At 38.1% G+C, this 24,135-nt stretch overlaps 1 protein-coding gene across 3 annotated transcripts in view; it reads left to right on the top strand.

Moving 5' to 3' along the window:
• The first annotated feature begins 4,248 nt into the window (after window positions 1-4,248).
• Window positions 4,249-24,135, top strand: part of QSER1 (glutamine and serine rich 1) — a 67,914-nt gene continuing 48,027 nt past the window's right edge. The window contains exons 1-4 of one of the 3 annotated variants that reach the window (XM_037040462.1): window positions 4,664-4,752; window positions 6,473-6,571; window positions 21,490-21,602; window positions 22,008-22,169. In XM_037040462.1, coding sequence (XP_036896357.1) covers window positions 22,073-22,169 — 97 coding nt within the window. In that variant the 5' untranslated portion in view covers window positions 4,664-4,752; window positions 6,473-6,571; window positions 21,490-21,602; window positions 22,008-22,072. Of the gene's footprint in view, window positions 4,753-6,469; window positions 6,572-21,489; window positions 21,603-22,007; window positions 22,170-24,135 lie in introns of all 3 variants that reach the window. The other 2 variants (XM_037040461.1, XM_037040460.1) reach the window with 2 other exon arrangements.

A 24,135-nucleotide genomic window follows, 5' to 3' on the forward strand; every position in this document is an offset into this window, starting at 1 on the left:
TAGCAACTAATATCCACATCTTAAGACCATTTTGAGGATGAAATGAGACAATCCATGTCAAGCCCATAGCACAGGATCCAGCACAGAAGTATCAACACACGTTGGTTATTCTAAGGAGAACAGCTATTCACCTACAGAATGAGGCTTAAAGTTTCTGTAATATATTCAGAGAGATAAAATAAACATTCAGTGAAAGACTTTATGATCAGGCCACACCCCTATCTTTCTAGCTCTTAATTAAATTGCGTTTCATTCCTAGACATCCTGGTCTCCGGTCATTCAATTTTGCTTCTTCTAGACCCCTGATCAGCTAAGCCATTCACTGGAGCCCTAGAATCCATCCATATCAGTAGCTCAGACCACTCCCTTGACATACAAAATTGATGCCGAAAGATGCTTCTTGAAGCTCTGCTCACTAGGAGGAATGTCCCATTACTGTCTTTCAGTGACACTTCCCAGTGAGGCTGTGGCTTCCAAAGAAGCAGGCTTAAACACAGCTCTTCAGACTCCCATTGCTCTCTCTCTGAGGAGTGTGATAGGCAACTGAGCGGGCAGTCGAAGATGATGGATAGGGTGACCCCTCAGAGACCAAGACAATGGTAGTGGGACTTAATTTCCGATGTTTTCATTTAATTTCTGACACTGACCTAACAGATAAAAATAGGACTGTTCTGGCAAAGACAGAGCTTATAGTTCCCCCCAGTGTCAGAAGGGATAGGAAAAATGAAAAACTAAGTACCCTTCCCCTAATCAACCCAATTCTCACAAACATACCCCTGATATTCTCAGTGAAACTGCAAACTGGACCTTCTCAGATCTAATTACTGATTGGTCTATTTATAACATTGGAGTGTTTGGACTTACTGACTACATTTTTAATCAGGCAAGCACAAATCCTGCATTTCCCAAGAAGCTAATAAGTAAGGCGGCCTCAGTGGAGATGAAATTCTGTGGCTCCCTCCCTCAACTGATGGCCTTCATTACCTTAAAGCAAGTTGTTGAATCCTGGGCCTCAGTTTCTTCAACAAAATGTGGGTGATGAACTACTCAGTCTAACTCTAAGCTACAGACCAGCTGAAATAGTGATTAAAAATTTTTTCATTTATTTATTTTTAGAGAGAGAAGGAAGGGGAGAAGCATTAGTGTTGAAACATCAGGGACCAAACCTACAACCCAGGCATGTGCCCTCACCAGGAATTGAAGAGGTGACCTTTTGCTTTGTAAGACATTGCCCAACCAACTGAGCTACACTGGTCAGTTCTGAAATATTTAGCGATTTTTCAATGGGATGGGAGGAAGGTTGGAGAATGTGGAAAATGTGGGGAGACTGTTCATGGATATATTCTAAACCAGGGATGTCACACTCATTTTCACTGAGGGCCACATCAGCCTCGAGGTTGCCTTCAAAGGGCCTGGGCAAATGTAATTTTAGAACTATTAAATTTAACTACTCCTCAATAGTTAAGAAAAATCTCGGTGCTGCTTCAGGGTAGAAACAAGGTGCCAGGTGGGATAAAACAAGGTGGAGGGCTGAGTTTGGCCTGCAGGTCTTGTGTTTGCCACCTGTGTTCTAAACCATCACTAACGTCTAGACAATAAACTCAGAAGGAAGTGAAGAGGGGAGTGGGGAAGAGACACTCCTCAAGTAGGGGATTTCAGGTCATCTTGTAAACAAGATGCCATTGATTTAATCAGTTTTCAAATCCTGTCCCCTAATTTTAGGATTGAGATAGAAATTCTGATTTGTTTAGAGTGGAATATGTAAATGACTAAATCAACCTTCTAAATATTTTAAAATAGTATATGTATGTATTCATTCAACAAATATGTATTTAGAGCCTACTATGATGCCAGGGTACACAAGGATAGATTAAATATAACTCCTGCCTTTAAGGAACTCACCACTATCTGTGAGGAAAAGGGGCAGATACACAACTAACTGTAACGAAAATGATAGTGTTAAACATGGTAAGTATAATTAGCACCATAGGGCAACTGAAAAGGAATCAATTGGTTTTGTTTTGGTAAGTTGGGGTAATGTCATGGGAATCAAAATGTTTGATCTGGATCTTGAAAGATGAATACAAGTTCCACGGGCAAAGAATAGAATGACCATTTTTATTTAAAACAAGAATAAGGCCCATTGTAGATTTTTGACACTGTGTAGATCACATTTAAAGCAGCCTAGTTGGAAATTATTTGAAAAAGATCAAGTTTGCAGCGTGGGAATTATATTTTCAGCAGGGAAGAAGACATTTTCAGTTATCATTGATTTTTACCAAAAAGATTTAATGATGTTATATTTGTAGACATTTTGTAACACTGGAAATATATGTGTATTGATTTAGGGTAAATGAAGGAAATTTCACTGAATGGGCAAAGGAACATCACATATGGTGAGAGAATTCTACTATTTAAAAAATACTAAGTTTTCCTTAATATCTTCTTTCAGACTTATGTGACATAAACAAACTACATAAAGGTATGAGGGACTATAAAGGTTTTATCGCCACTTGTTTGGTATTGCCTGCATAACTCACTGAGTACCGGTTGTGGGTATCTCAAACTAAGTGCCATAAAACATTTATAGCATGCCAGTCCACTTCCTACACTTTCCATAGAGACAAAACTTAAGTGCTCACAGAAGTACATATAAAAATAATAGTTAGTAGTGAAAACTTTTTTGTTTTATTTAGGTCACAGACCTGTAGTCTACAGTCAGAAAATAAATGTTGTAAGGAAGATTTATGTTTCTTCTCTGCAGACTCTCACATTATCTGGCAAATTCCTTCCCGAAGGAAAGCCACTTTTCAAAGATATCCTCTGTAAATGCATACTGGAATTAACATAAAATTGGCAAGGTCGCTGAGTCTACACGTTTGAATTCATTTGTAAATAACCATTACTCACTTCCTTGCTTCCCCACCCCGGGACCGGACTCCAAGCATCACAGGTGCCGAAAGACTTACAAAAAGGAATGAATAGGAACAAAAGGATGTAGGCGCCAGGAGGAAAACAATCTCCCTGGACAAAATTAATCTCAAAAGAAATCGCTGATCCAATACCGGGTATTAGCGACGTTTAAACTGCTTTTAAAGTGGTGATCGGAGATAATGTATCAAATTTATTGGAGCTTCTATGCCTGCCTGATTTCCTTAAACCTTTTTGTTAGGCTTATCTTGAGGGATAGATTTCTGTGCTTAGCACATAATAGGTGTTAAACCAGTATTGATTTTTAAAAATCAATACTGATGGCCAATAAATATAAACTTTACTCTTATTTTTAACTTTTACTTTATGCCTCAAGGACAAAACGGTTTTCTATGACCCCTGTTTCGCTACTAGCGTAGAAGAAATGCTCAAATGCAACAGAAGAAACTCAATAATTAAATTACTGTGCACCCAACAGATAGGAAATGTCCGGGTAGAGCCCTGCTGAGATTCCAAGTCTCAAACAAAACACTCCAACATAAAGTGTGCACAGTGAGCTTAAATTTATTGTAATTAAAACCATCCAGATGGTAGCTGGATTAATCAATGAAGAACCAGTATTTAGTTTAGAATAGCAGATTCTAAAATCCAGAATGAGAAAATCCCCAAGGTGGTGGTGGGCACAGTTAATAAGAGCCCCTGGGAAAGGTCTTTTCAATGAGGACTGGAAAATAAAACGTTTGAATTTGAACCTCTTTAAATGTAAACCTCCCCCTAACAGCAGGAAAAGGATCCCCTAGTCGAGCAAGCTTTGGGCAGGAAGGGAGTAAACGGAACTGTAAAACAGCCCGCTCAGCTGTTTCTGGTTTGGACCTAGGCGCAGAGAAAGACATCGCCTTGTGGGAACCGAGTATTTAGGCTACTCAAAATAATTCCAAGGGTCAAATAACGAGGTCTGTCCAAAACCTTGAGAAGTCTCTCTCCTCCTCAGCCTCCGATGCTGGATTTCCGCTCAAATTTCCCCTCCTCGCACAGGGTGAACCAGAGGCGCTGCCCCTTCCCATGCGGGGCGCGACAAGCAGATAGCCACCCTTGGAGCCGCCGACAGCGGAAAGTCCGCGGCCCGCAGGCTACGACAGACGGGCGCCCCTGTGGGTCCTCGGAGCAGTCTGGGTTGGGGAGGCCTGGAGCCTTCACTGCCCTAGCGGGCCGGCCAAACGCTGCCGGTGGTGGCGGAGGCCTCGTGGGCCGCCCTCTTGGTCCGCGAGCTGCAAGTGCTGGGGAGGGGGGGGCGGGGCGGAGGGGGCGGGAAGTGCATCCTGGGAAATCCACCAACATGGGGCGAAGCCGCCGCCGTCGCCGGGAGTCGGGGCCGCGGATGGTGCCGCTTCCCTGACGCCCAGCTGGGGCCTCGCCGCGTGTCGTGGCCCAAGATTCCCAGGCACAGACTAACCAGCGCGCCCTCTGCCCGCTCGCCGGCCGGGGCCATGTGAGGGGGGCAGCTCCCTCCGCCGCCGCCTCCTCCTCTTCCTCCCCCGCCCCTCCCCCTTCCCGTCCCCCCTTCACTTAGGGCCTTAGAGGAGCCCCCAGTGCTACCCGCCCTCTCTACGCAACCCCCGCGATGGACAGGAACTACGCGACCTCCGGCTTTACGGACCCGCCGCCGCCGCCGCCCGCGCCCCCCACTGCCCCGGCCGCAGCCACCGCCGCCAACGCAGCCCCACAACCCCCCGCCTCCGCCTGGGCCTACGAACCCGGAGCCGCGGCCGCCGCCAGTACCAGCGGTACCAGCAGCAGCACCAGCCCCAACCTCAAGGCCAGGTAGGGAGGGTGGGCAGCGAGGTCGTAGTGGGCCAGGCAAGGCCGGGGATGCGTTTGGGGCCTTCGCCCCGGTGCAGCACCGCCCAGGGGTCCGGGCCGGGCGCGGGAAGACTCCTCTTTCGGCCCTCGCCGCCCGCGGGAGAGGCGATTGAAGATTCCTTTGCGGTTGTCTGGGGGTGGGTAGGGACGCCCAGTGCGGTATTCGCTCCTGGGACTGAGCCGGGACTGTAGGTAAAAGGGAGGGCTGGGCGGGAGTCGTGGGTGTCCTTCACCTCCCGGGTTCTGAGCACTCACATGGTGAAGTTTGGGTTCGTGGCTGAACTCGGCTATCTCGGAGACCCGCGAGTGCCTCTGGGGGGCGAGGGGAGCTCCGAAGAGTTGGGGGCATTGACATTCCATTGTATTGGAATCGACAATGTGGTCTTGGGGGCCCTGGCAGGGTGAGGGAGGGGGAGGCGAGAGAGGAAGAGACTCGGAGCCGCGTCGCTGACTTTGGGGGACCCAGGAGAGCTAGACTGCGGGAGAACCCCTGGGCTGTGGGGTCCGGGAGGGGTCCCGGTGGCGCGCGAACCCTGCTGCGGGCTGAGTGACATATGTTTGTAGTGGTGGCCAAGATTAAGCTATTTTTTTTCCACGCGTTCAAAGTTACTCTTTGGTTTCCTTTCCTTTCAACAACAGCAGGAAGTAAGGAATCTTTCTTTGCCCTCTGTGTCTTGGGGTATCTAAAAGTTGGGAAGAAATTGGGGGGTGTCAGTGAAGGCCTTAAAAATTGAATAATAGAAACATGCTTCTTCATCCCGGCTTCCTGGAGCCCTGGTTCATTATGGAGCACGGGGTTCAAGAGTTCATTTCTCCTGCATGACCGAGGGAATCAAAAATGTTGACTCTTACTCGGTATTAAGTTCGCGGGAAATGTGGAGTAGTTCCACTTTGTGAAACGGTCGTTTGAATGATAACTGGAAGGCGTGGTCTGGTTTGGATGATTCCTGAGCGGGGTGTTTTAAAGCCACCTCTGCTTAACAATGCTGAATCTGGTAGGTAGGTGCAGCTTCTGATTCAAGGACCGGGTAATCCTGGGCTGCTAATGACTTCATCCTCAACTACCAACAGGAAGCCTCTTGGCTTTATCTCATCAGATTTTTTCATTATTGTCACCACAGAATTGAACTTCTTTTTTTCTTTATATATTACAGTGTTCTAGGTTATCTTTGTCTTTGTAAAAGTTACACGTTCGTGATTTGGAAAATAGGTGGGAAATCAGCTGGTCTTTGTCTTAGTATCTTGGGATGACTGAAAATCAGAAAAATGTGGTTCAAGAAAAGGGAAATAAGCTTCTTTAGAAAAATTTAGGTCCTTTGTTTAAAAGACCTGGAATTTTTAAAAAATGTGATGTGCCAATTTGGAAGTAAATACTTAAATACTGAAACCTTTCAGAAATAGTCATGATTTTTCATTATATACAATTAAGCAACATTATAAAGAGTTTTATGAAAGATGTTTGGCACCTTTCCCGTTATTATTTTTGGGTGGTAATTTGACTATCGTTTTTCAAGTAGCTTTTGCATTGAAAACGACAATTTACAAATTAAAACTACTTTCTCTTGTGTGAACAGCAATGATAGGTATTTGGCAGCGTTTTTTATGTTTTAAATGAAAAAAATGTCTTATTAGCTAAATGCAACAAATGCTACTTAGTTACTTCTGTTATTTCTTTTAGCAGAATACTTCTGAGGCAAGAAACTAAAATCTACTTGTCATATTTTCCAAATGTTATTTATCAAAATAACCAAGAATGACTTCCCAAACACATTTGAAAACAGTAAGTAGATTCATTTGGAACACATAATCTAAAAGGACTTTATTTTCTGTTTATTGGAAGTTACTGATCCCTCAGTGCTAAGTCCCCCTGCCTAAAAAATATTTTGGAGGATGGGGGTCAGCAAAATTATAGTAGAGAAAATGCAGGCTTTCCCCCTCCCCCGCCAACTCGCTTTGTTAACATCTTGTGTTAGGATCAGGCCATCTGTACAGGGCTACACACACTTCTTAATTGTACTTCATTTTATTCCTCAAACCTTGCAATGCCCTCTTTCATTTCAGTTATAGAGAAAATACTGAATCTGAAATACGCCCTGTAAGTCTTTCAGTATTCTGCACTTTTTACTAGGCCATTCATATTTTTATAACATTTTAAAGAGCTTTTTCATAATTTGGGTATCAGTTGAAATGTTTTTGTTTCTCTTTGTGGCAGTTTCTTCTTGAAGGTACAAATGAGTACTAGTTATGATGATGTAATATGGGTACTTTATCCATAAAGAATTAGCTTGTCTGTCACCTTGTTTCTAGTAACCTATTTAGAAGCTAACAGATGGTAATGACATTCAGTTGTTACTGGCATGCCATCTAACATCCTATTTTCTGTCTGCTTGATCCTGAAATGGAACATTTTCGTGAGTTGATGGGGGAAAGCATGGTGAGGATTAAGTGAGGTAACTTGGAACAATGTTTAAAACAGTGTCCAACATACGGAATAGTATGTAGAATAGCGTATAAAATACTGGCTTTATTGTCAGCACTTAAAATAATGTTTGGCACACTGTAAGTGTCCATTAAACATGCAGTGAATGAATAAAATAACTATACTACTGAGCAAAATATTTGTCTTTTAAATTGTTTTATTTATTGATTTTAGATAAAGAGAGAGAACACTGATTTGTTTTTCCATTTAGCTATGCATTCATTGGTTGATTCTTGTACATGCCCTGACTGGGATCGAACCTACAATCTTGGTATATCAGGATGACACTAACCAACTGAGCTACCTGGCCAGGGCAATATTTGTTTTAAAAAAAACCAATATTTGTTTTTTTATTTGTTTTTGATTTGAAAGAGAGAATAATCAATGTGGAAGACAAACATTGATTGGTTGCCTCCCAAACATGCCCTGACTGGAAATGGAACCCTCCACCTATTGGTATATAGCAGGCACTCCAACCAACGGATCCACACTGGCCAGGGCTTTGTTCCTTTTTAAGAGGTACAGAAATGCTTTGGAGAGTTAGAGGGGAAAAATTACGTTAAGTTCAGTGGAATCATGGAAGACTTTGTCAGTTATACTTCATATACATTGATTAAAATTACTGTTAATATTTCATAAATGGAATAAGGGATTAGAGAAAGCTTCTGAGCGCAAGTGTTCTAAAGAGGGAGGAAGTGGAATCTGTTACACCTGTCAAGGACTGGTTCTTGGACTGGCACAGCATCACTTCTACCACAGTCTACTGGTTCCAGTGCAGAGTTATGGGAGGGAGACTACACAAAGCTATGCTCCATTGGTCACCAGAGTACCACTACCACAATGGATTAGTAGTAGAAGGGGTTTTGAGGGCAGGCCATGCAGTTTAATTTCTACAGCCAATTGGGAGTTTTGAAAGGTATTGGAGAAGGATGATGATGATAATATGAATACGAAAATGTTTTAGTAGTAATTTGGCAATCAAGTACAGAATGTGTTAGAATTGGCAGAGTTAGAAAAGAAGATACCAAATGAAAGGCAATTCATTAGACCAGACAAGAAGGAAGTTGTATTAGTCCAGAGAAACGGGACCCATGTTGGGAGGGAGGGAGGGAGAAAGAGAAAGAAACATCAATTGGTTGCTTCCTGTATACACCCTAACCAGAATCAAACCTGCAACCTTTTGGTATGTGGGATGACGCTCCAACCAACTGAGCTGCCTGGTCAGGGCGAAACAATTTTTTTTAACAGCAGCCAAAAAGCTCTTATCTCAGGGTTTTGGGGGCTGCTTCCTCTAAGGACTGCTCTTCCCTCGATACTCTGCATGGCCTTCTTCCACACTTCATTCAGTTCATAATGTCACATTGTTGGAGAGTCTCCCTTTAATACCCTCAATGAAAAGGTATCCGTTTACCCTACCTACCCTCATTACTGTATAGCCCAATACCCTGCTTTAAGTTTCTTTAAAAAAGCATATTTTTAAAAGTTTGTTGATTTTAGAGAGAGAGAAATGGAGAGCGAGACAGAACACTGATTTGTTGTTCCACTTATGCACTCATCGGTCAATTGTTGTATGTGCCCTAACCAGGTGAAGATGCAACCTTGGCGTATGGAGACAACAGTCCAACCAACTGAGTTACTTGGCCAGGGCCCCTGCTTTAAGTTTCTTCATAGCACTTACCAACCCTTGATATTAAGTATTTGTCTGCTCTTGTTTATTGTTGGTTCCTGTCCATTAACTTGGGTGTTGCTTGACAGTTCAATTCAAACTGTTTGTTTTTATCTATTTGTGTATTATAAAAGTATTTGTTTTATAGTAAGTGTTCAGTAAATATTGATTTAATAAAGAATATATTTTATGATGGAGTATACTCTCTTTTGATGTATTGTCTAATATTTAATTTTGGCCTCCAGAAGTTTAATGTTGTTTAGGAATCATGACCATGTAAGTTAGTCCTATGGTAGGGCTCTACCCATTTATGGGGTGTAACTAAGCGTAAAATAATGAAATTTTCATATGACTTAATGCTATCATTCTCATTTCAGTAGTGTGTGATCACTGATCCTATTTTAAATACTTCCAGAGAAGATTTGTCTGACCCAGTGAAGGGTAGCAAACACAAAAATGTGAATTACCTAAAATACTTTGCTTGAATCTGCTTAAATTAGATGGCTTCACATTTTAAAACATTTCTCACATTTGAGCAGACTGCAAGATGAATATTATTGTAGTACAAAGCAGCTGGTACTGTCCTCACTTAACCAGACATAAAACTGTTTAACTCAGAATTAGATTTAGTCAGAATCACAAAGGATTTAGTGGAATAATGCAAAATAAAAGGGGTAGACCGTTTGGGAGGGTGCTATTTAAGGAGAACTGTGTGGCTCAACAAAACCAAACCTCAGAATAAAGCAAATTGTCTTTTACTACTGGCTAATATCTTTGTTTAACTTTATTAAAGATATATTATTTTTAAACAAGAGCAAGTTTGGGCTCAATCTGATCTTCATCATACTGATTCAAATTGCTTTTAAGTCTCAACTTCTAAGTTGTGTTTTAATGTAGCATTGGAAATGACCATTACAAACTTGCTATTTGAAGCTAATGTAATATACCAGCTAATCTTGATTTTATTGTGAACCCTTTATTATCATCATCATTTTATTATCATATTATATCATCAATAATTATAGTATTATTTTAACATCATCCTCAAAGTATATTTTGGAGTATGTCTGTTATTCACACTTAACAGACATGTTTATTAAGAAATTTTAAGGGTAAGCTTGCAAATTATGACACTTGCATAATGTTTTATGAACTATTAAAACTATTGTTTCAAAATATATACCTTATCTCTAATATTCATTATCATTTCCTCCACATTAACCATTGTTGTGAACCAGAAATCCAGAACATGAATTACCCTACTTAGAAGTTGTTTTTCTGTACTATGAACAATAACAACATTTGTATTATGGAAAATTACAAGCCAAACACATGTAGAGAGAATGGTGTAATGAATTCCTATGTGTCCTTTAGCCAGCTTCAGCAATTTCAGCACATGGTCAGTCTTGTTTCATGTGTATCTTCCACCTAATTTCTCTCTACTTTGGATTTGCTTTGGATTATTTCAAAGCAAATTTCAGGCCACATATGTATTTTTCAACCATAATATGTCTCTGAAAGGTAAAGACTTAAAGTTTTTTTTTAACATAACCATATATGTTATTTTTGATCTATAAGTACCTGCTTTGCTATCTGAAGTATAAGTAATATAGTACAATTATGATTGTACAAATTACTAGTGGTTTTATTATAAGTCTTTGGGGGTGAAAAATTTCTGAGTAATTTTAATTAAAATCTCTAGAGAAAGAAGAAATAGTGTAGTGAGTATCAAAATGAATATTATAATTTTGGATTTTTATTTCACCAGAAAATCTTTTTCTCTATTCTGAAATGTCATTAAGTTTTTATATTAAACTAAATATGTATACACGTTTGTTTGTTTATAAATCTAGTGCACATCCTGGACTGGTCGGTGTAGCTCAGTTGGTTGGGTGTCGTCCTGCAAAGCAAAAGATGACTGGTTTGAATCCCAGTCGGGGCTCATGCCTGGGCTGCAGATTTGGTGCCCCTGTTTGGGATGAGAGGCAACCGATAGATGTTTTTTTCACATTTGCCTTTCTCTCCCTCTTCTTTTTCTCTCCTTCTCTTTTTCTCTCCCTTTCCCTGTTCTAAAAATAAATGAGTAAATAAAATATTTTAAAAATATAGTGCACAAATGTGAAAACTGATAAATATGCATCTTTTGATAGTCTTTCATTACCAAGTGCCAGAAATCCTAGACCATGCTAATCAATAATAGTGAACAAAACTGTGATGTAAAAATTCAGCTCTACTAGTTTCTTAACAGGGAAGAAATTTAATTTGTTAGGGGAAAGACTAAAACAATAAGATGATGCATTGCAGAAGCTAAAATAAAACATGGCATCCATACATTTGAATTATGGAAATATAAACTTGTAAGAAATAACCAGCTGTATATTAATTTATTTTTTAAATATTTTATTTATTTTCAGAGAAGGGAAGGGGGGGAGGAAGAGAGGAGAGAAACATCAATGTATGGTTGCTTCTCACGTGACCCCCACTGGGGACCTGGCCAGCAACCCAGGCATGTGCCCTGAGGGTCACCCTTTGGTTTGCAGGCCAGCACGCAATCCACTGAGTCACATCAGACAGGGCTATTTTAGTTTATTTTTAATAATTCTTTCAAAACCTGAAATGAGAGAGAACCATCCAGGACTCACATGACCATTTTTGTCCACCTTTTGAGTGAACAAGTTAATGACTGGACATTATAGGTAGTCTATACACTGTAGCCATTTGAATCAAAAANATGGTTGCTTCTCACGTGACCCCCACTGGGGACCTGGCCAGCAACCGAGGCATGTGCCCTGAGGGTCACCCTTTGGTTTGCAGGCCAGCACTCAGTCCACTGAGCCACATCAGACAGGGCTATTTTAGTTTATTTTTAATAATTCTTTCAAAACCTGAAATGAGAGAGAACCATCCAGGACTCACATGACCATTTTTGTCCACCTTTTGAGTGAACAAGTTAATGACTGGACATTATAGGTAGTCTATACACTGTAGCCATTTGAATCAAAAAATAACTTGCTTTGACAGATATATTACTTTTAAAAGAAAGGTGCTAAAGAAAAATATTGGAGATGAGAAAAGTTGGACCTAAAGATGTTATCTTTGTTCAAAGGAAGTGTCAATAATACATACAAGTGATGACAGAAATAAAAAGGAAGATGATGAATAAATAGGGTTTTGGAGTTGTGTCCAATTCAGACTTTGGTGACTCTCGTTATCATGGATATAGCCAAGCATACACCCATGCCCATCATATTTCATTTATTTCCTGACAGAATAGATGGGAACTGTAAGTAGCCTTGACTTTGGCATTGTTCTTTCCTTGACATCTACTACAAATGCCAAAATCTCTCTGTTGTGGAAAATGTTTGGAATGGAATGATAGGTGAATATTCTCTACCAGTTCATTAGGCAGGAAATAACATAACTAGTCTTCATTTTACTTTCTAGGGAAAACAGAAACACCTTCTGTTGAACCAGAATAATTGTATTGTTTGTGTATAAAATGAAGTAGGATTTTTTGGTAAAGATCATTAATGATGTATATAATAGTTAAACTTACCTCAAGAAATCATACTTGATTTAGCAATTATTATTGCAAAGTACCAGGTGTACCTCCGGTACCCCAATTATCACTTGGAGTCCTGCATAAAACATGATTGCACTGGATGGTTCATATGAAGCCATTTTAATGAAGGGTTCGATTTTATAGTTGGGAGGCCAAAGAGGAGGGATATGGGGACAGTAAGTGAGTACAGGCCTTGGGAAGCCACCTTCAGTGGTTCTGTGAGGAGAAATCCCTACTGGAGCCCAGAGCGAGCTGTATTTGTGGAGGGATGTGGCGGGACTCGAACCGCACCTGAGTTAGAAGGAGGGAATGGACAAACAGTACAGTTCTCTCTTCTGCCCTCAGGCCTTCCGAGGAACCTACCAGTAGCGTAGGAAGTTACTTTGTTCTGAACTAGTCTTAAAAACGAGCAAATTAAGGCCCAGAGCAGCTTTAACTTGCCCAGGTCCTTTTAGATCAAATCCACCCTGTTTCACTATTCCTGCATTTTAGAAAAAAATTAACAGCTTTATTGAGATTCATTTTACACACTGTAACATTCATATTAACTGTATAATTCAGTGATTTTTTTGTCTTTACATCACTTACCGACACAATCTAATCTTCAAATGTTTTCATTGTCCCCAAAAGAAACCTCATTCCCATTTGTAGTTACCATTCTCACCCCTAGCTCTAGGCAACCATTAGTCAGTATTCTGTCTCTACAGATTTGCCTTTTCTGGATATTTCATATAAGTGAAGTCATAAAAAATGTGTTTGGCTTTGACTAAGCATGATGCTTTTGACATTCATGTATGTGGTAGCATGTGTCAGTACATGTAAGTACTTACATTGGAATAATTCTCAGTTGTATAGATACAGCTCATTTTGTTCATTTACAAGTGCATGGACATTCGGGTGTGTTTTTACCTCCTGGCTCTTGTAACTAATGCTGCTTTGACAGATGTATTTCTTTTAAAAGAAAGGTTAAAGGGAAATATTGGGGATGGGGAAATTGAATCTGAAAATTTTATCTTTGTTCAAAAGAAAGGTAGCAATCTTACGCAAATGCTGTGAACATTCGTATAAAAGTGTTTGTTTGAACACATGATTCATTTTCCTTGGGTAGACACCTAGGAGTGGAATTGCTGGGTCATGTAAATCTGTGTTTAACATTGCAGGAACTACCAAACTTGTTTTCTAAAGTGACTACACTGTTTTACGTTAACACCAGCAGTGTGTGAGGGTTTTAGTTTACGCCTTCAAGACTCAGACTTGTTTTTTTATTATTGCTATTAATATTCTGAGGAGTTCACCATTTTTAACATGTAGGTTTCTCTCTTCCCACGATTTTATGCAAAGTCAGGTTTAAGGGAAGGGAAGTGTCTTTATCATCAACAACCGTGTTATTTTCACTATTTTTTAAACTAAGACATTGCTGTAGAATTACTCAGCAGTTGGTAGCCAAGTTTATTAAACTCTGCGTCCCTTAACATTAATTTTTAAGTAATTTTTAGTTATATATGGAGCTACTTGGGTAGTAATGTGAATATGAGGGGGCAGTAGTTATGACACTGAAAGGTGTATTTGATTTTAGGATTCCCTTTGCTTTCGATTTTAGTGTGGGAACTGATGGAAATGTAGCATGTAGCAGCTAGAACCACCTTTTAAAAGTGTATTTAGTCACAACCCTTGCTTTAAAAACCTTCAGTTTTGCCCTGGCCAGATGATTCAGTTGGTTGGAGTGTCATCCCATACACCTAAAGGTTGTGGGTTCGATTTTGGGTCTGGTCACATGCCTAGGCTGTATGTTCACTTATTTGTTGAGGCATTTACGGGAGGCAACTGATTGATGTTTCTCTCCCCCTGCCTTTGTCTCCTTCTAAAGTTAATAAACATATCCTCCAGTGAGGATTGAAAAAACAAAAACCCTTCAATTGTTTTCTGTTGCACTTGGAATACAATCGAAACTCCTTATTGTCTGCCTTTTGCCTACTGCCTCTTCAGGTGGATGAATCTCCCTGCTACTTTCTCTTCTCTCAGAACACTCAAAACATGATCTCTCTTCAGCTTCCCTATGGAGCAAACTCTTTCCCATGTCAGGCCTTCGTATAACCCTCTTCACTTCCTCAACTTAGTGTTTCCTTTTTGTGGAGACTTGTCAATCACTGTGTCTTCCAAAAGTAGTGTCCCCGTAGCTTCTGTTCTCAACCCATTTCTCATGTAAGGCACTTTTGGCCATGTCACCTAGTTCCATGACTCAGAAATATCATTATTTCCCACTTAAATTTCTTTTCCTGAGTTTTAAATAGGAATGTTCATTAGTGCTCTTTTGAGTATTTCTCACTGTCTATGAACACCTCACCTCAAATTTAAGGCATCCCAAGTCAAACTCTAAAATATTTGTTCAGCCTTATGGGCAGTTTCCTGTCATTCATGATTTCTCCATCTTCCCCCACAACTATTTGTTGGCCATGTTTGCCAATTCTGTTTAAGAGTTCTCAAATAGCTAACCGTTGCTACTTTTCTGTCCTTAAAATGGCTTACCTTATTTCTATGGTAGGATGTTGGCCTTCTTGCCTTCAGACACTCTGTTGTTCTTCATACCACTTATCAGACTATCCTTCTACGAGAGGGATTCTCTACCACCAATATAGAATTGTCTGAAGACAATTCAGGCAGAATTGTCTGAAGAGCTTTTTCAGTAGGTGCCCGTGTCAGAATTACAAATACATAACCGCCAGAAGTGAGAATGGGGAGTACGGAGTGTGAAAACCCCACCAGATGATGCTCATGAGCACCCCTGTTTAAAAACCATTCTTTTTAAAAAATATTTTATTTATTTATTTTTAGAGAGAGGGGAAGGGAAGGAGAAAGAGCGGGAGAAGAACATCAATGCGCACCTGCCTCCCACGTGTCCCCCACTGGGACCCAGCCCACAACCCAGGCATGGGCCCCAACTGGGAATTGAACCAGTGACCCTCTGCTTTACAGGCCCATGCTCAATCCACTGAGCTACACTGGCCAGGGCAAAAAAACCCATTCTTTTAAAATAAAATTTTAATACTTTAGCTGATTAAAACTCTTTACAGGCTCTTGATTCCTTTGAAGATAAAAATGCGAATCTTATTTTTGACATAAATTTTCTATAATCTGGCCTCTGTCTGACTCATCCCCATCCCTCAATAGAACTATGCAGAATTGTGCACAGGTCTACTCACATATCACATTTTTCCGGTTTTTATATATGGTATTCTCTTCTTGAATGCTCTTTGTTTCTTTCCTTGGATAATTCTCCTCTTCCAAATACTCAGGTATCATTTCTTAGAGGTAATGTTATTGATGTGTTATGTTTATTTACTTATTTTATTTTTCTACCTTCTAGTGCTTAGCATAATATTTGGCAGTCAGTAAATGTCAGTCATATAAATGCAGACCTCACCATTAGATATAATAATAGCATTGATTGAAAATGATGTGCCAAACACAGTATTTTGCAAAATGCTAAATATATGCTTTATCATGTATTCTCACAACAACCTTATGAACATGGGTGTTCTTACTACCCATATTTTAAAGTTGAGGAAACAGACAGGAAAAATATGTGGTTAGCCTCAAGTTGCAGAATTTGTAAAGAACAGAACTGGATTCGAGTCCTGTGGCCTATTTGCAAATCCTGTGCTTTTACATAGGTGTTTCATGGTTTATTTTTTCAAATTTATGATAAATAATCCTTTAATAAGTCCTGATTATTCTTATGCTTCAAGTTTTGTTTGTAATTCTTATACCATGAGTATTTAAAATAACATTAAGGTATGAGTGGGACAGATATGCTAGAGTTGTGAACACGGTTAACTGAGTGAACCCGGTGTTTATGTCAATGCAGTTTTAAAGACAGACTTTATACTAAAGAATACTGTGTGATAAATGAAGCAAAAATATTTAGCTTAACTCAGAATATTAGAAATACAAAGAACATTAGATTTCATAAATAGGAAAACTAACACTATAAAAGATAAGTACTTTGCTGAAAGTCTTGAAACGTTATTTGTAGAATCAGGACTGGAATCGAGGCCTCCTGATTTCTAATCTAGGGTTCTTATCCTTTCCAACTATGAAGAGTTGATATATGTAAGAAGGAAACAATATTTCCAAAAACTAAAGAGAATTTTGTTATTATATTAGATTGTATTTTTTCCAGTGGCCAAATTCTTTTTTTTTTTAAGATTTTATTTATTTATCTTTTAGAGGGGAAAGGAAGGAGAGAAGGAGAGAAACATCAATGTGTGGTTGCCTCTCATGAATCCCTTGCTGGGAACTGGCCTGCAACCCAGGCATGTGCCCTGACTGGGTGGCCAAATTCTTTAACACAGAAAAGAGTGATATTACTACTTAAAGGCAAAATCATCCATTCAATTCTTAAATAACTTGTGACTTGTGTGCAAGTTCTGGCTTGTTTGTTGGAATTTAACATATTTCGTGGAACTTTTGCTAACTGATTTTTAAATTTGGAGTGTGTTTTATCTCTTACGTATTATGAACATAAAAGTATCTTATGCAAGGAGCAGAATTTGTAAATTTTTTAATAAAGTATTTATTAAAGAGTTTATTAATTTATCTTTAGAGAGGAAGGGAAGGAGAGAGGGAGAGAAATATCAATGTATGGTTGCTTCTCGTGTGTCCCCTGCTGGGAACTGGTCTGCAACCCAGATATGTGCCCTGACTGGGAATCGAACCACTATCATTTGGTTCGCAGGCCCACACTCAATCCACTGAGATACACCAGCCAGGGCAGAAGATTTTATTTGTTTTTAGAGAGGGGGAAGAGAGGGAGAAAGCGACGGCGAGGAACATTGATGTGTGAGAGAAACCTCAGTCAGTTGCCTCTTGTGAGTCCCATAACTAGGGACCTGACCTACAACCTAGGCAAGAGCCCTGACCAGGAATCAAAGTGGCAGCCTTTCCGTTTGCAGTACAACTCCCAGGCCACTGAGCCACACCAGGCACGGCATATACCATCATATGATCATATACCATCTTCATTGCAAAAACTGTCATCATAAATGACAATTTTGTGTCAGCTGACAGTTTTTTGTGTCAGCTTTCTCGTCTGCCTTAAAACTTTATTTTCTTCGTTAAATAACTTAGATTAAAATCAGGAAAGTTTAGTGAAAGAATGTTCAGACTCAGAATAAAAAAGGTAAAGAGTGGTAACTGAATCATTATCTCTATTGGTTTGTCTTATTTCTAAGGAAAATGTCAGTCAGTTTTTAAAAAGAATTTAAGTGACAGCTCCTGAAGGAAGGTACTTCCCCATGCCAAATTCTGCCCCTTCTTACTAAGATTGAATTTATACTCTGCTGTCAGCGTAAGGGGAGAGAATGGGAGATTAAAGTTTTATGCTAGGCTGGGAAGAAGACTGAAGCATTTGTTGTCGCTCATTCCTTGGCTCCTTCCTCTTTAGACCTTAGCTCCTGTAATGTTTAGAGTATGTAGGAGGACAGTAAAAATCTTCACTCTCTCCCTACCACTCATCTAGGCCTTGGGGGCTAGGTAGAGAGCCATGTCATCATGGTCCTATATTAAATAGATGTACATTTATTCAAAGGAGATTTTACAGTGGCTCACATATGGGAATGAGAAACAGGCCATGTCTTGAGGCATTTTTTTCCAGGAAAAAAATACCTTTTAATTCTCACCCGAGGACACTTTTTTCATTGATTTTAGGGAGACAGACAGAAAGACAGACATATGCGAGAGAAACATTGACTGGTTGCCTTCTTGTACATGCCTCAACTGGGAATCAAACTGGAGACCTTTTGGTGTACTGGATGACACTCCAACCCACTGAGCACCCGAGCCAGGGTCACACATTTTTGTCTTTTTTTAAGGGCAAATATTTGAACAGACATTGCTAAGAGAAGCTAAAAGAATAGTTTATAAACATATAAAAAGATGCTTCTCATCATTTGTTATTAGGGAAATGCAAATTAAACTACAAGGAGATGCCACTATACCTACCTAGAATAGGTAAATTTAAGAAAACTGAAAAAGATCAAATCGTCACAAGGATATAAAGCAAAAGGAATGTTCATTCATTGTTGATGGTAATGTAAAACAGTACACGCACCTATTTTCTCACCCTGTAATTCTACTCCAAATATGTAATTTAGGGAAATGAAAACATATGTCCACAACAGACTTGTATACAAATGTTCACAATAGGTTTATTCAAAGTAGCCCCTAACTGAAAACAACCCAAATGTCCACCAGGCGACTAGGTAAACATGCTGTCACATAGTCATACAACTCACTGGAAAGGAAAGAACTACCTCATGTATACAACAATACGGATTTATCTCAACCTGCTAAGTGAAAAGAGCCAGCTATGAGTACAGACTATAATTCCATTTATATGAACTTCTAAACCAGACAAGCCTAAGTTTTAGTGACATTAGACTTAGTGGCTTTCTGGAGATGAGATGAAAAAGAAACTGACTGCCAAAGGGCAAGATAAACCTTTTGTTGTGTTGGAAATGTTCTGCAAGTTGGTAGGTATTTTGATTATACTGGTGTGTACATTTATTTAAAAATGTGTACACATTGAACATTTAAGTATACTTAAAATGGGTGTACTTTTATTGTGTATAAATTATACCTTAATAAAATTTATCTTTAAAGTTAAAAAAATTTTAGAATAATCCTAAAATTGAATCTTCAAACAGAAACAAAATCTAATTCCTGTATCTAATTAATAAGGTAGCTGTAACAAAGAATTACACAGTACTTTTGAATCAGTGTTCTAAATGTATACACTTGGGATAATCTTGGGACAGAAAGCACTGTGAACAAATACTGATCTTTACTTAGTGGATTTGTTTTTGGCAGAGATTGTGTTACATTATTTTCAAATAGAGCTAATGAGTAAATATGTTGAAGTAGTTATGAACTAGGAGTGTAACTTTAGGAAGAGGGAGATATACCGGTGAAATGATGGAAGATGAGGAGTACTATATTGGATATGAATTAGAGTTGTCAGTATTAACTCCAGTATTTATAAAGACAATTATTTTCCTAGCTTCATCCACCAAAAGAGCCTAGAAGCAATGAATGACACCTTGGGCATTGAACATACTTTACACTTAGATCTTGGTTTCTAAATGCCATTGCCCCAAAAAAGGGCTGGTAGAAATGGTTGATTTCAGGTCTTGTACAGGGAAAATAAAAAGGTGATCTTGAAACATCATGTGCTAGAAGAATGTGTTTTGAACACCAAGGAGGACGTATCAAAAGAAGACAGGACCAAAGGGGCAAATTGAACATCAAGAATCTACAGTAATATATCTTTTGAAAGTATAATATATATACATTCCTAAAAAAACATTAAAAAATAGAAGTACAGTATATAATACACACAATAAGAGGGGAAAAGGCTCATTTTTTTATTTTACAGAAGAATGCTTTTACATATTGAAACAATGATATAATTGGAAACCTACCATTTCCAATTTCCAGTACAATAATTAAAGATCTTGAGTGGATGATATCTAAAATCATTGGCTGTTGGGATCAAGGTATTTATAAGTTGGAATCAAGTGTTAAAATATTACCTCAAAATTGCATATTAATTTCCAAGGAGGTAAAAAATTACATGGAGAGATCTGACAGTACCGTTCAGTTTAGCATCGCCCATAATGAGACAAACTGACACTGTGAGCATCCTCATGTATGCAGTAAGCTCAGAACATCACTGTACTTACCATGATGTAAGGATCAGACCGACCCAGAATTTGGGATAGCCTATAATGCAAGAAGTCTGTCATGAAATCAAGACAAAGGGGATCTAGGATCTGAGGGCAACTGTTCTAAATTTAAAGAGACAGAACCAAATGTAATTCTTGAATTTGATTGGATCCTATATTGAAAAAAATTACATGATAATTGAGGGGATTGGAATAGGACCTCTGTACTGCATGTTATTTAAATTTTTTTAAATTTATTGATTTTAGAGAGACAGAGGAAGGGGTGGGAGAGACAGACAGACAGACATTGATTTGTTGTTCCGCTTTCTTATGCATTTGGTTGCTTCTTGTATGTGCTGTGACCAGAAATTGTACCAGCAACTTTGGTGTATTGAGACGACGCTCTAACCAACTGAGCTACCCAAGCTAGGGCACATGCTATTGTTGGCTCAGTGTTAAGGTTCTTCAAGTCTAATAATTGGTTAATTAAGAGAATGTCTTGTCCATTGGAGATACAATTAAAGGAATCAAGAATGTAGTATTGTGATGTCTCCAAACTATTTTCAACTGGTTTTGTTTAAAAAAAAGTGTGTGTAGAGAGAAAAATAAAACAAATGTAACAAAATGTTAACTGTTGAATGTTACAGACAGGTGTATGGGTTATTCCTTGTACTATTTTAAGTTTCTCTGGGTTTAAAATATTCAAAATAAAAATCAAGGGAAGAAAACATCTTGTTCTGAATGACTCTCCAAATGTACAAGCTTGAAATTTTCTAGGTGAGCTTTTGGAAAATAGTATTAATGATCGATTTATTTGAATTATCTTCTATTCCACAGAATGTTAGAATTAGAGGGACCTTAGAGATGATCTTGTCTGTTATTCATACAGATGAGGAAATTAGTCTGACAGTAATTGAGTCAGTTATTGAAATCACACCAGGGATTGAGCTTGGATAATGAATTCAGCTCTCTTGTTTTCCAAGATACTGCTTTTCCCACTGTAACATGTTTTACTTCTCTCAGGTGGTACAAGTTGAAATAAGGAAAATACTATTTATTATTTTTCTTCCTAGTATATCTTCAATATATTTTTTCTGTTTTGACAGTATTGTGAGACTGTTTGTTTTGATATCTTCGTCTATATAGGTCAGGATTTTAGTCAAAAACTTGTACTTTGATCATTGCTCTCCTAGAATATTTTTTTCTAGAACTGATTTGATCTTATGTTTGGGTGATATATTTTTGGTCACTTATTTTTATTGTCCTCTAGTTTAAGCTATGAAGAAGGACATCCCTCACTCTCTGAAACAAATCTCCTTCAGAGACAGACTTTTGCAGCCTCTCATCAGCCTCCTGGATATTCTACCACAGCTCAGCCAACTGGTAAAAACTCTATGTGAAATACACGAATCTGGGTACATTTAGTGAACAAGAAGAAAACTCGGCTTTCACGTGTTGGGGTGTGAATGTGTGTCAGGATGTAACAGTGCCAAGGGAAACTTGAAAATGAAAGTGAGATTAAAAGCTTCGTCTTTTATTGATAAGGAATATCTATGTAATTAATTAGTTGGAAGATTTTTTTTCATGCATCTTTGTAGATTTTAAATTAAAACTATGCTTGGTCAAATTAATATTTGTTTGCTATTTCAAAATAAATCAGGTGAGGGTTATAGTATAGAACTTTTGCCTTCAAATTTCAGAGATGTTTTTTAAAAAATACAATCAGGAATGTAATTTTATATATTAACAATATTTTTAATTTGGGATATATTTTGTCTTCAAATGTAGGTCCGTCTGGAATATTCGATACTGGTGTGAACAGTGCCAGCACTAACACTAAAGAATCTTCAGTAATGAACTTTCTCTCTTCTGTTGAATCTCGAACAGCTCCGGCTGCTTCTTCAGGAACTACTCTCTTACCACAGTTCAGGGCTCCATCCTGGCAGACAGGTGACGCTTTGTTTTCAGCATTTTTAAGTCTTATAAAAATATACTTTGTATGGCCTTGTCATTATAGTATATCGTTGAGAGGGAAGTTAATTCTAGATTTTCCAGTGAACTTTGAAATCTGGAACTTTTCACAATTTAAAGGTGGACAAAATTCAAGAAATTGTTATTAGCAGAAATTCAGTTTTACAACTTCAGTTTTTTAGATAAAAAACCAACAAGTTGAAGAGGGTGGATAATTAATTATAAAGATAAACATAAGTAAAATTTTCATCTGTTAATTTAAATACAGTTGGCTCTTGAAAAATGTGAGTTTAGGGGCATGTTGACTTTCTGCACAGTTGAAAATTCACATATCACATCTTTTTTTTTTTTAAGGAAATGTAACTTACTTTTTTTCAATTACAGTTGACATTATTTTATATTAGTCTCAGGTGTACGGTATAGTGGTTACACATTTATATAATTTGTGAAGTGATCCCCTAGATAACTAGTACTCACCTGGTATCATATATAGTTATGACAATATTGACTATATTCCCTGTGTTGCATATGACTTTTGACTCCCCTAAAACTTAACCAGTAAGTAGCCTACTATTGAATGGAAACCTTACCAATAACATAGTTGATTAACACATGTTATATGTTATATATATTATGTACTGTATTCTTAGAATAAGCTGGAGAAAATGTTGTTAAAGAAAATCTTAAGGAAGAGAAAATACACTAACAGTATTTATTTTAAAAATTCTTACATAGCCTTGGCTGGTGTGGGTCACTAGATAAGGTGCTGGCTTGCAAACCGAAAGGTTGCTGGTTTGATTCCCAGAATAGGGCACGTGCCTGGATTGAGGTCCAAGTCCCCAGTTGGGGGTGTACAAGAGGCAGTCAATCAATGTATCTCTTGCATATGCATTTTTCTCTCCTCTTCTCTTTTTCCCTCTCACTCTCTAAAAAGAAATAAAGTCTTTTAAAAAAAAATCTCATATAAGTGAACCCATGCAGTACAAACCTGTGTTAAGGGCCAATTGTAGTTCTTGTATACTTGAAAGGAGTAAAGATTAATTTTTTGCATTTCAGCTTTATTGACTATAAAACTGTAAGATATGATGATTTAATATACATTTACATTGTGAAAAAAATTCCCCGTCATCTAGTTAATTTATACATCCATCACTTTATATATTTCTTTTTTGGAGTTTTTTATTTTGGTGAAAGATAAAATTTCACTTATTTTAGTGGCTGTAGGCAAGGTAGGTGGCATGGTAAAAAACCATCATGGGACTGATTTCATCATTAAAGTTATGTAAACTTATCTTTAATCAAAAAGATTGAATCACTACTTAATAAAACTCTTAATAAACTGATATTATATAGAATGGGGAAAAAGTAGGTTTACAGTTCATGGAAAATAGTACGGTAGTTAATAAATAATACAGTGATACACTTTCACATAATTATAACTGTAAACCTACTTTTGCCCTACCCCATGTTGTGTCCATTTATATGCACTTTTAAATTTTATTTTTTTCAGCTGTTTTTCACCCATAATTATTGGTATGTATTTTCTTTTTTTGCAGGATGACAGGAAGGTTCATTTTTAAGGTTTCATTTAAAGAATAAGAAATGTCATAGTACACTTGGCAAAATATTTGTAAATGGTAGCTATAGGAAATTATATTTTATTCTGATATAAATTACATTCATAGAGCTTCTCAGTATTCCTCTGCATTTTTTCTGCTTCCAAGGAGATAATTAATGTTTTAGTGTGAAATATACAGGATATTAAAAAACACAGCGGCTTCATATTTTGCTTCCTGAAATAGTTTTATATTACACATATCCAGTTAGACTTTCTATTCCTGTGGTTATATTATTTTAACCATTAATTATAAGTGTTACTTATTCTTTTAAGTGTTAGTAGGTATTTTCATTCCTTGTAGTAGTAATACTTTTTTGACATTTAATG

The sequence above is a fragment of the Sturnira hondurensis genome, unplaced genomic scaffold (assembly GCF_014824575.4).
Source record: "Sturnira hondurensis isolate 20B ecotype Veracruz unplaced genomic scaffold, ASM1482457v3 Scaffold0002638, whole genome shotgun sequence".
Classification (NCBI taxonomy): domain Eukaryota; kingdom Metazoa; phylum Chordata; class Mammalia; order Chiroptera; family Phyllostomidae; genus Sturnira; species Sturnira hondurensis.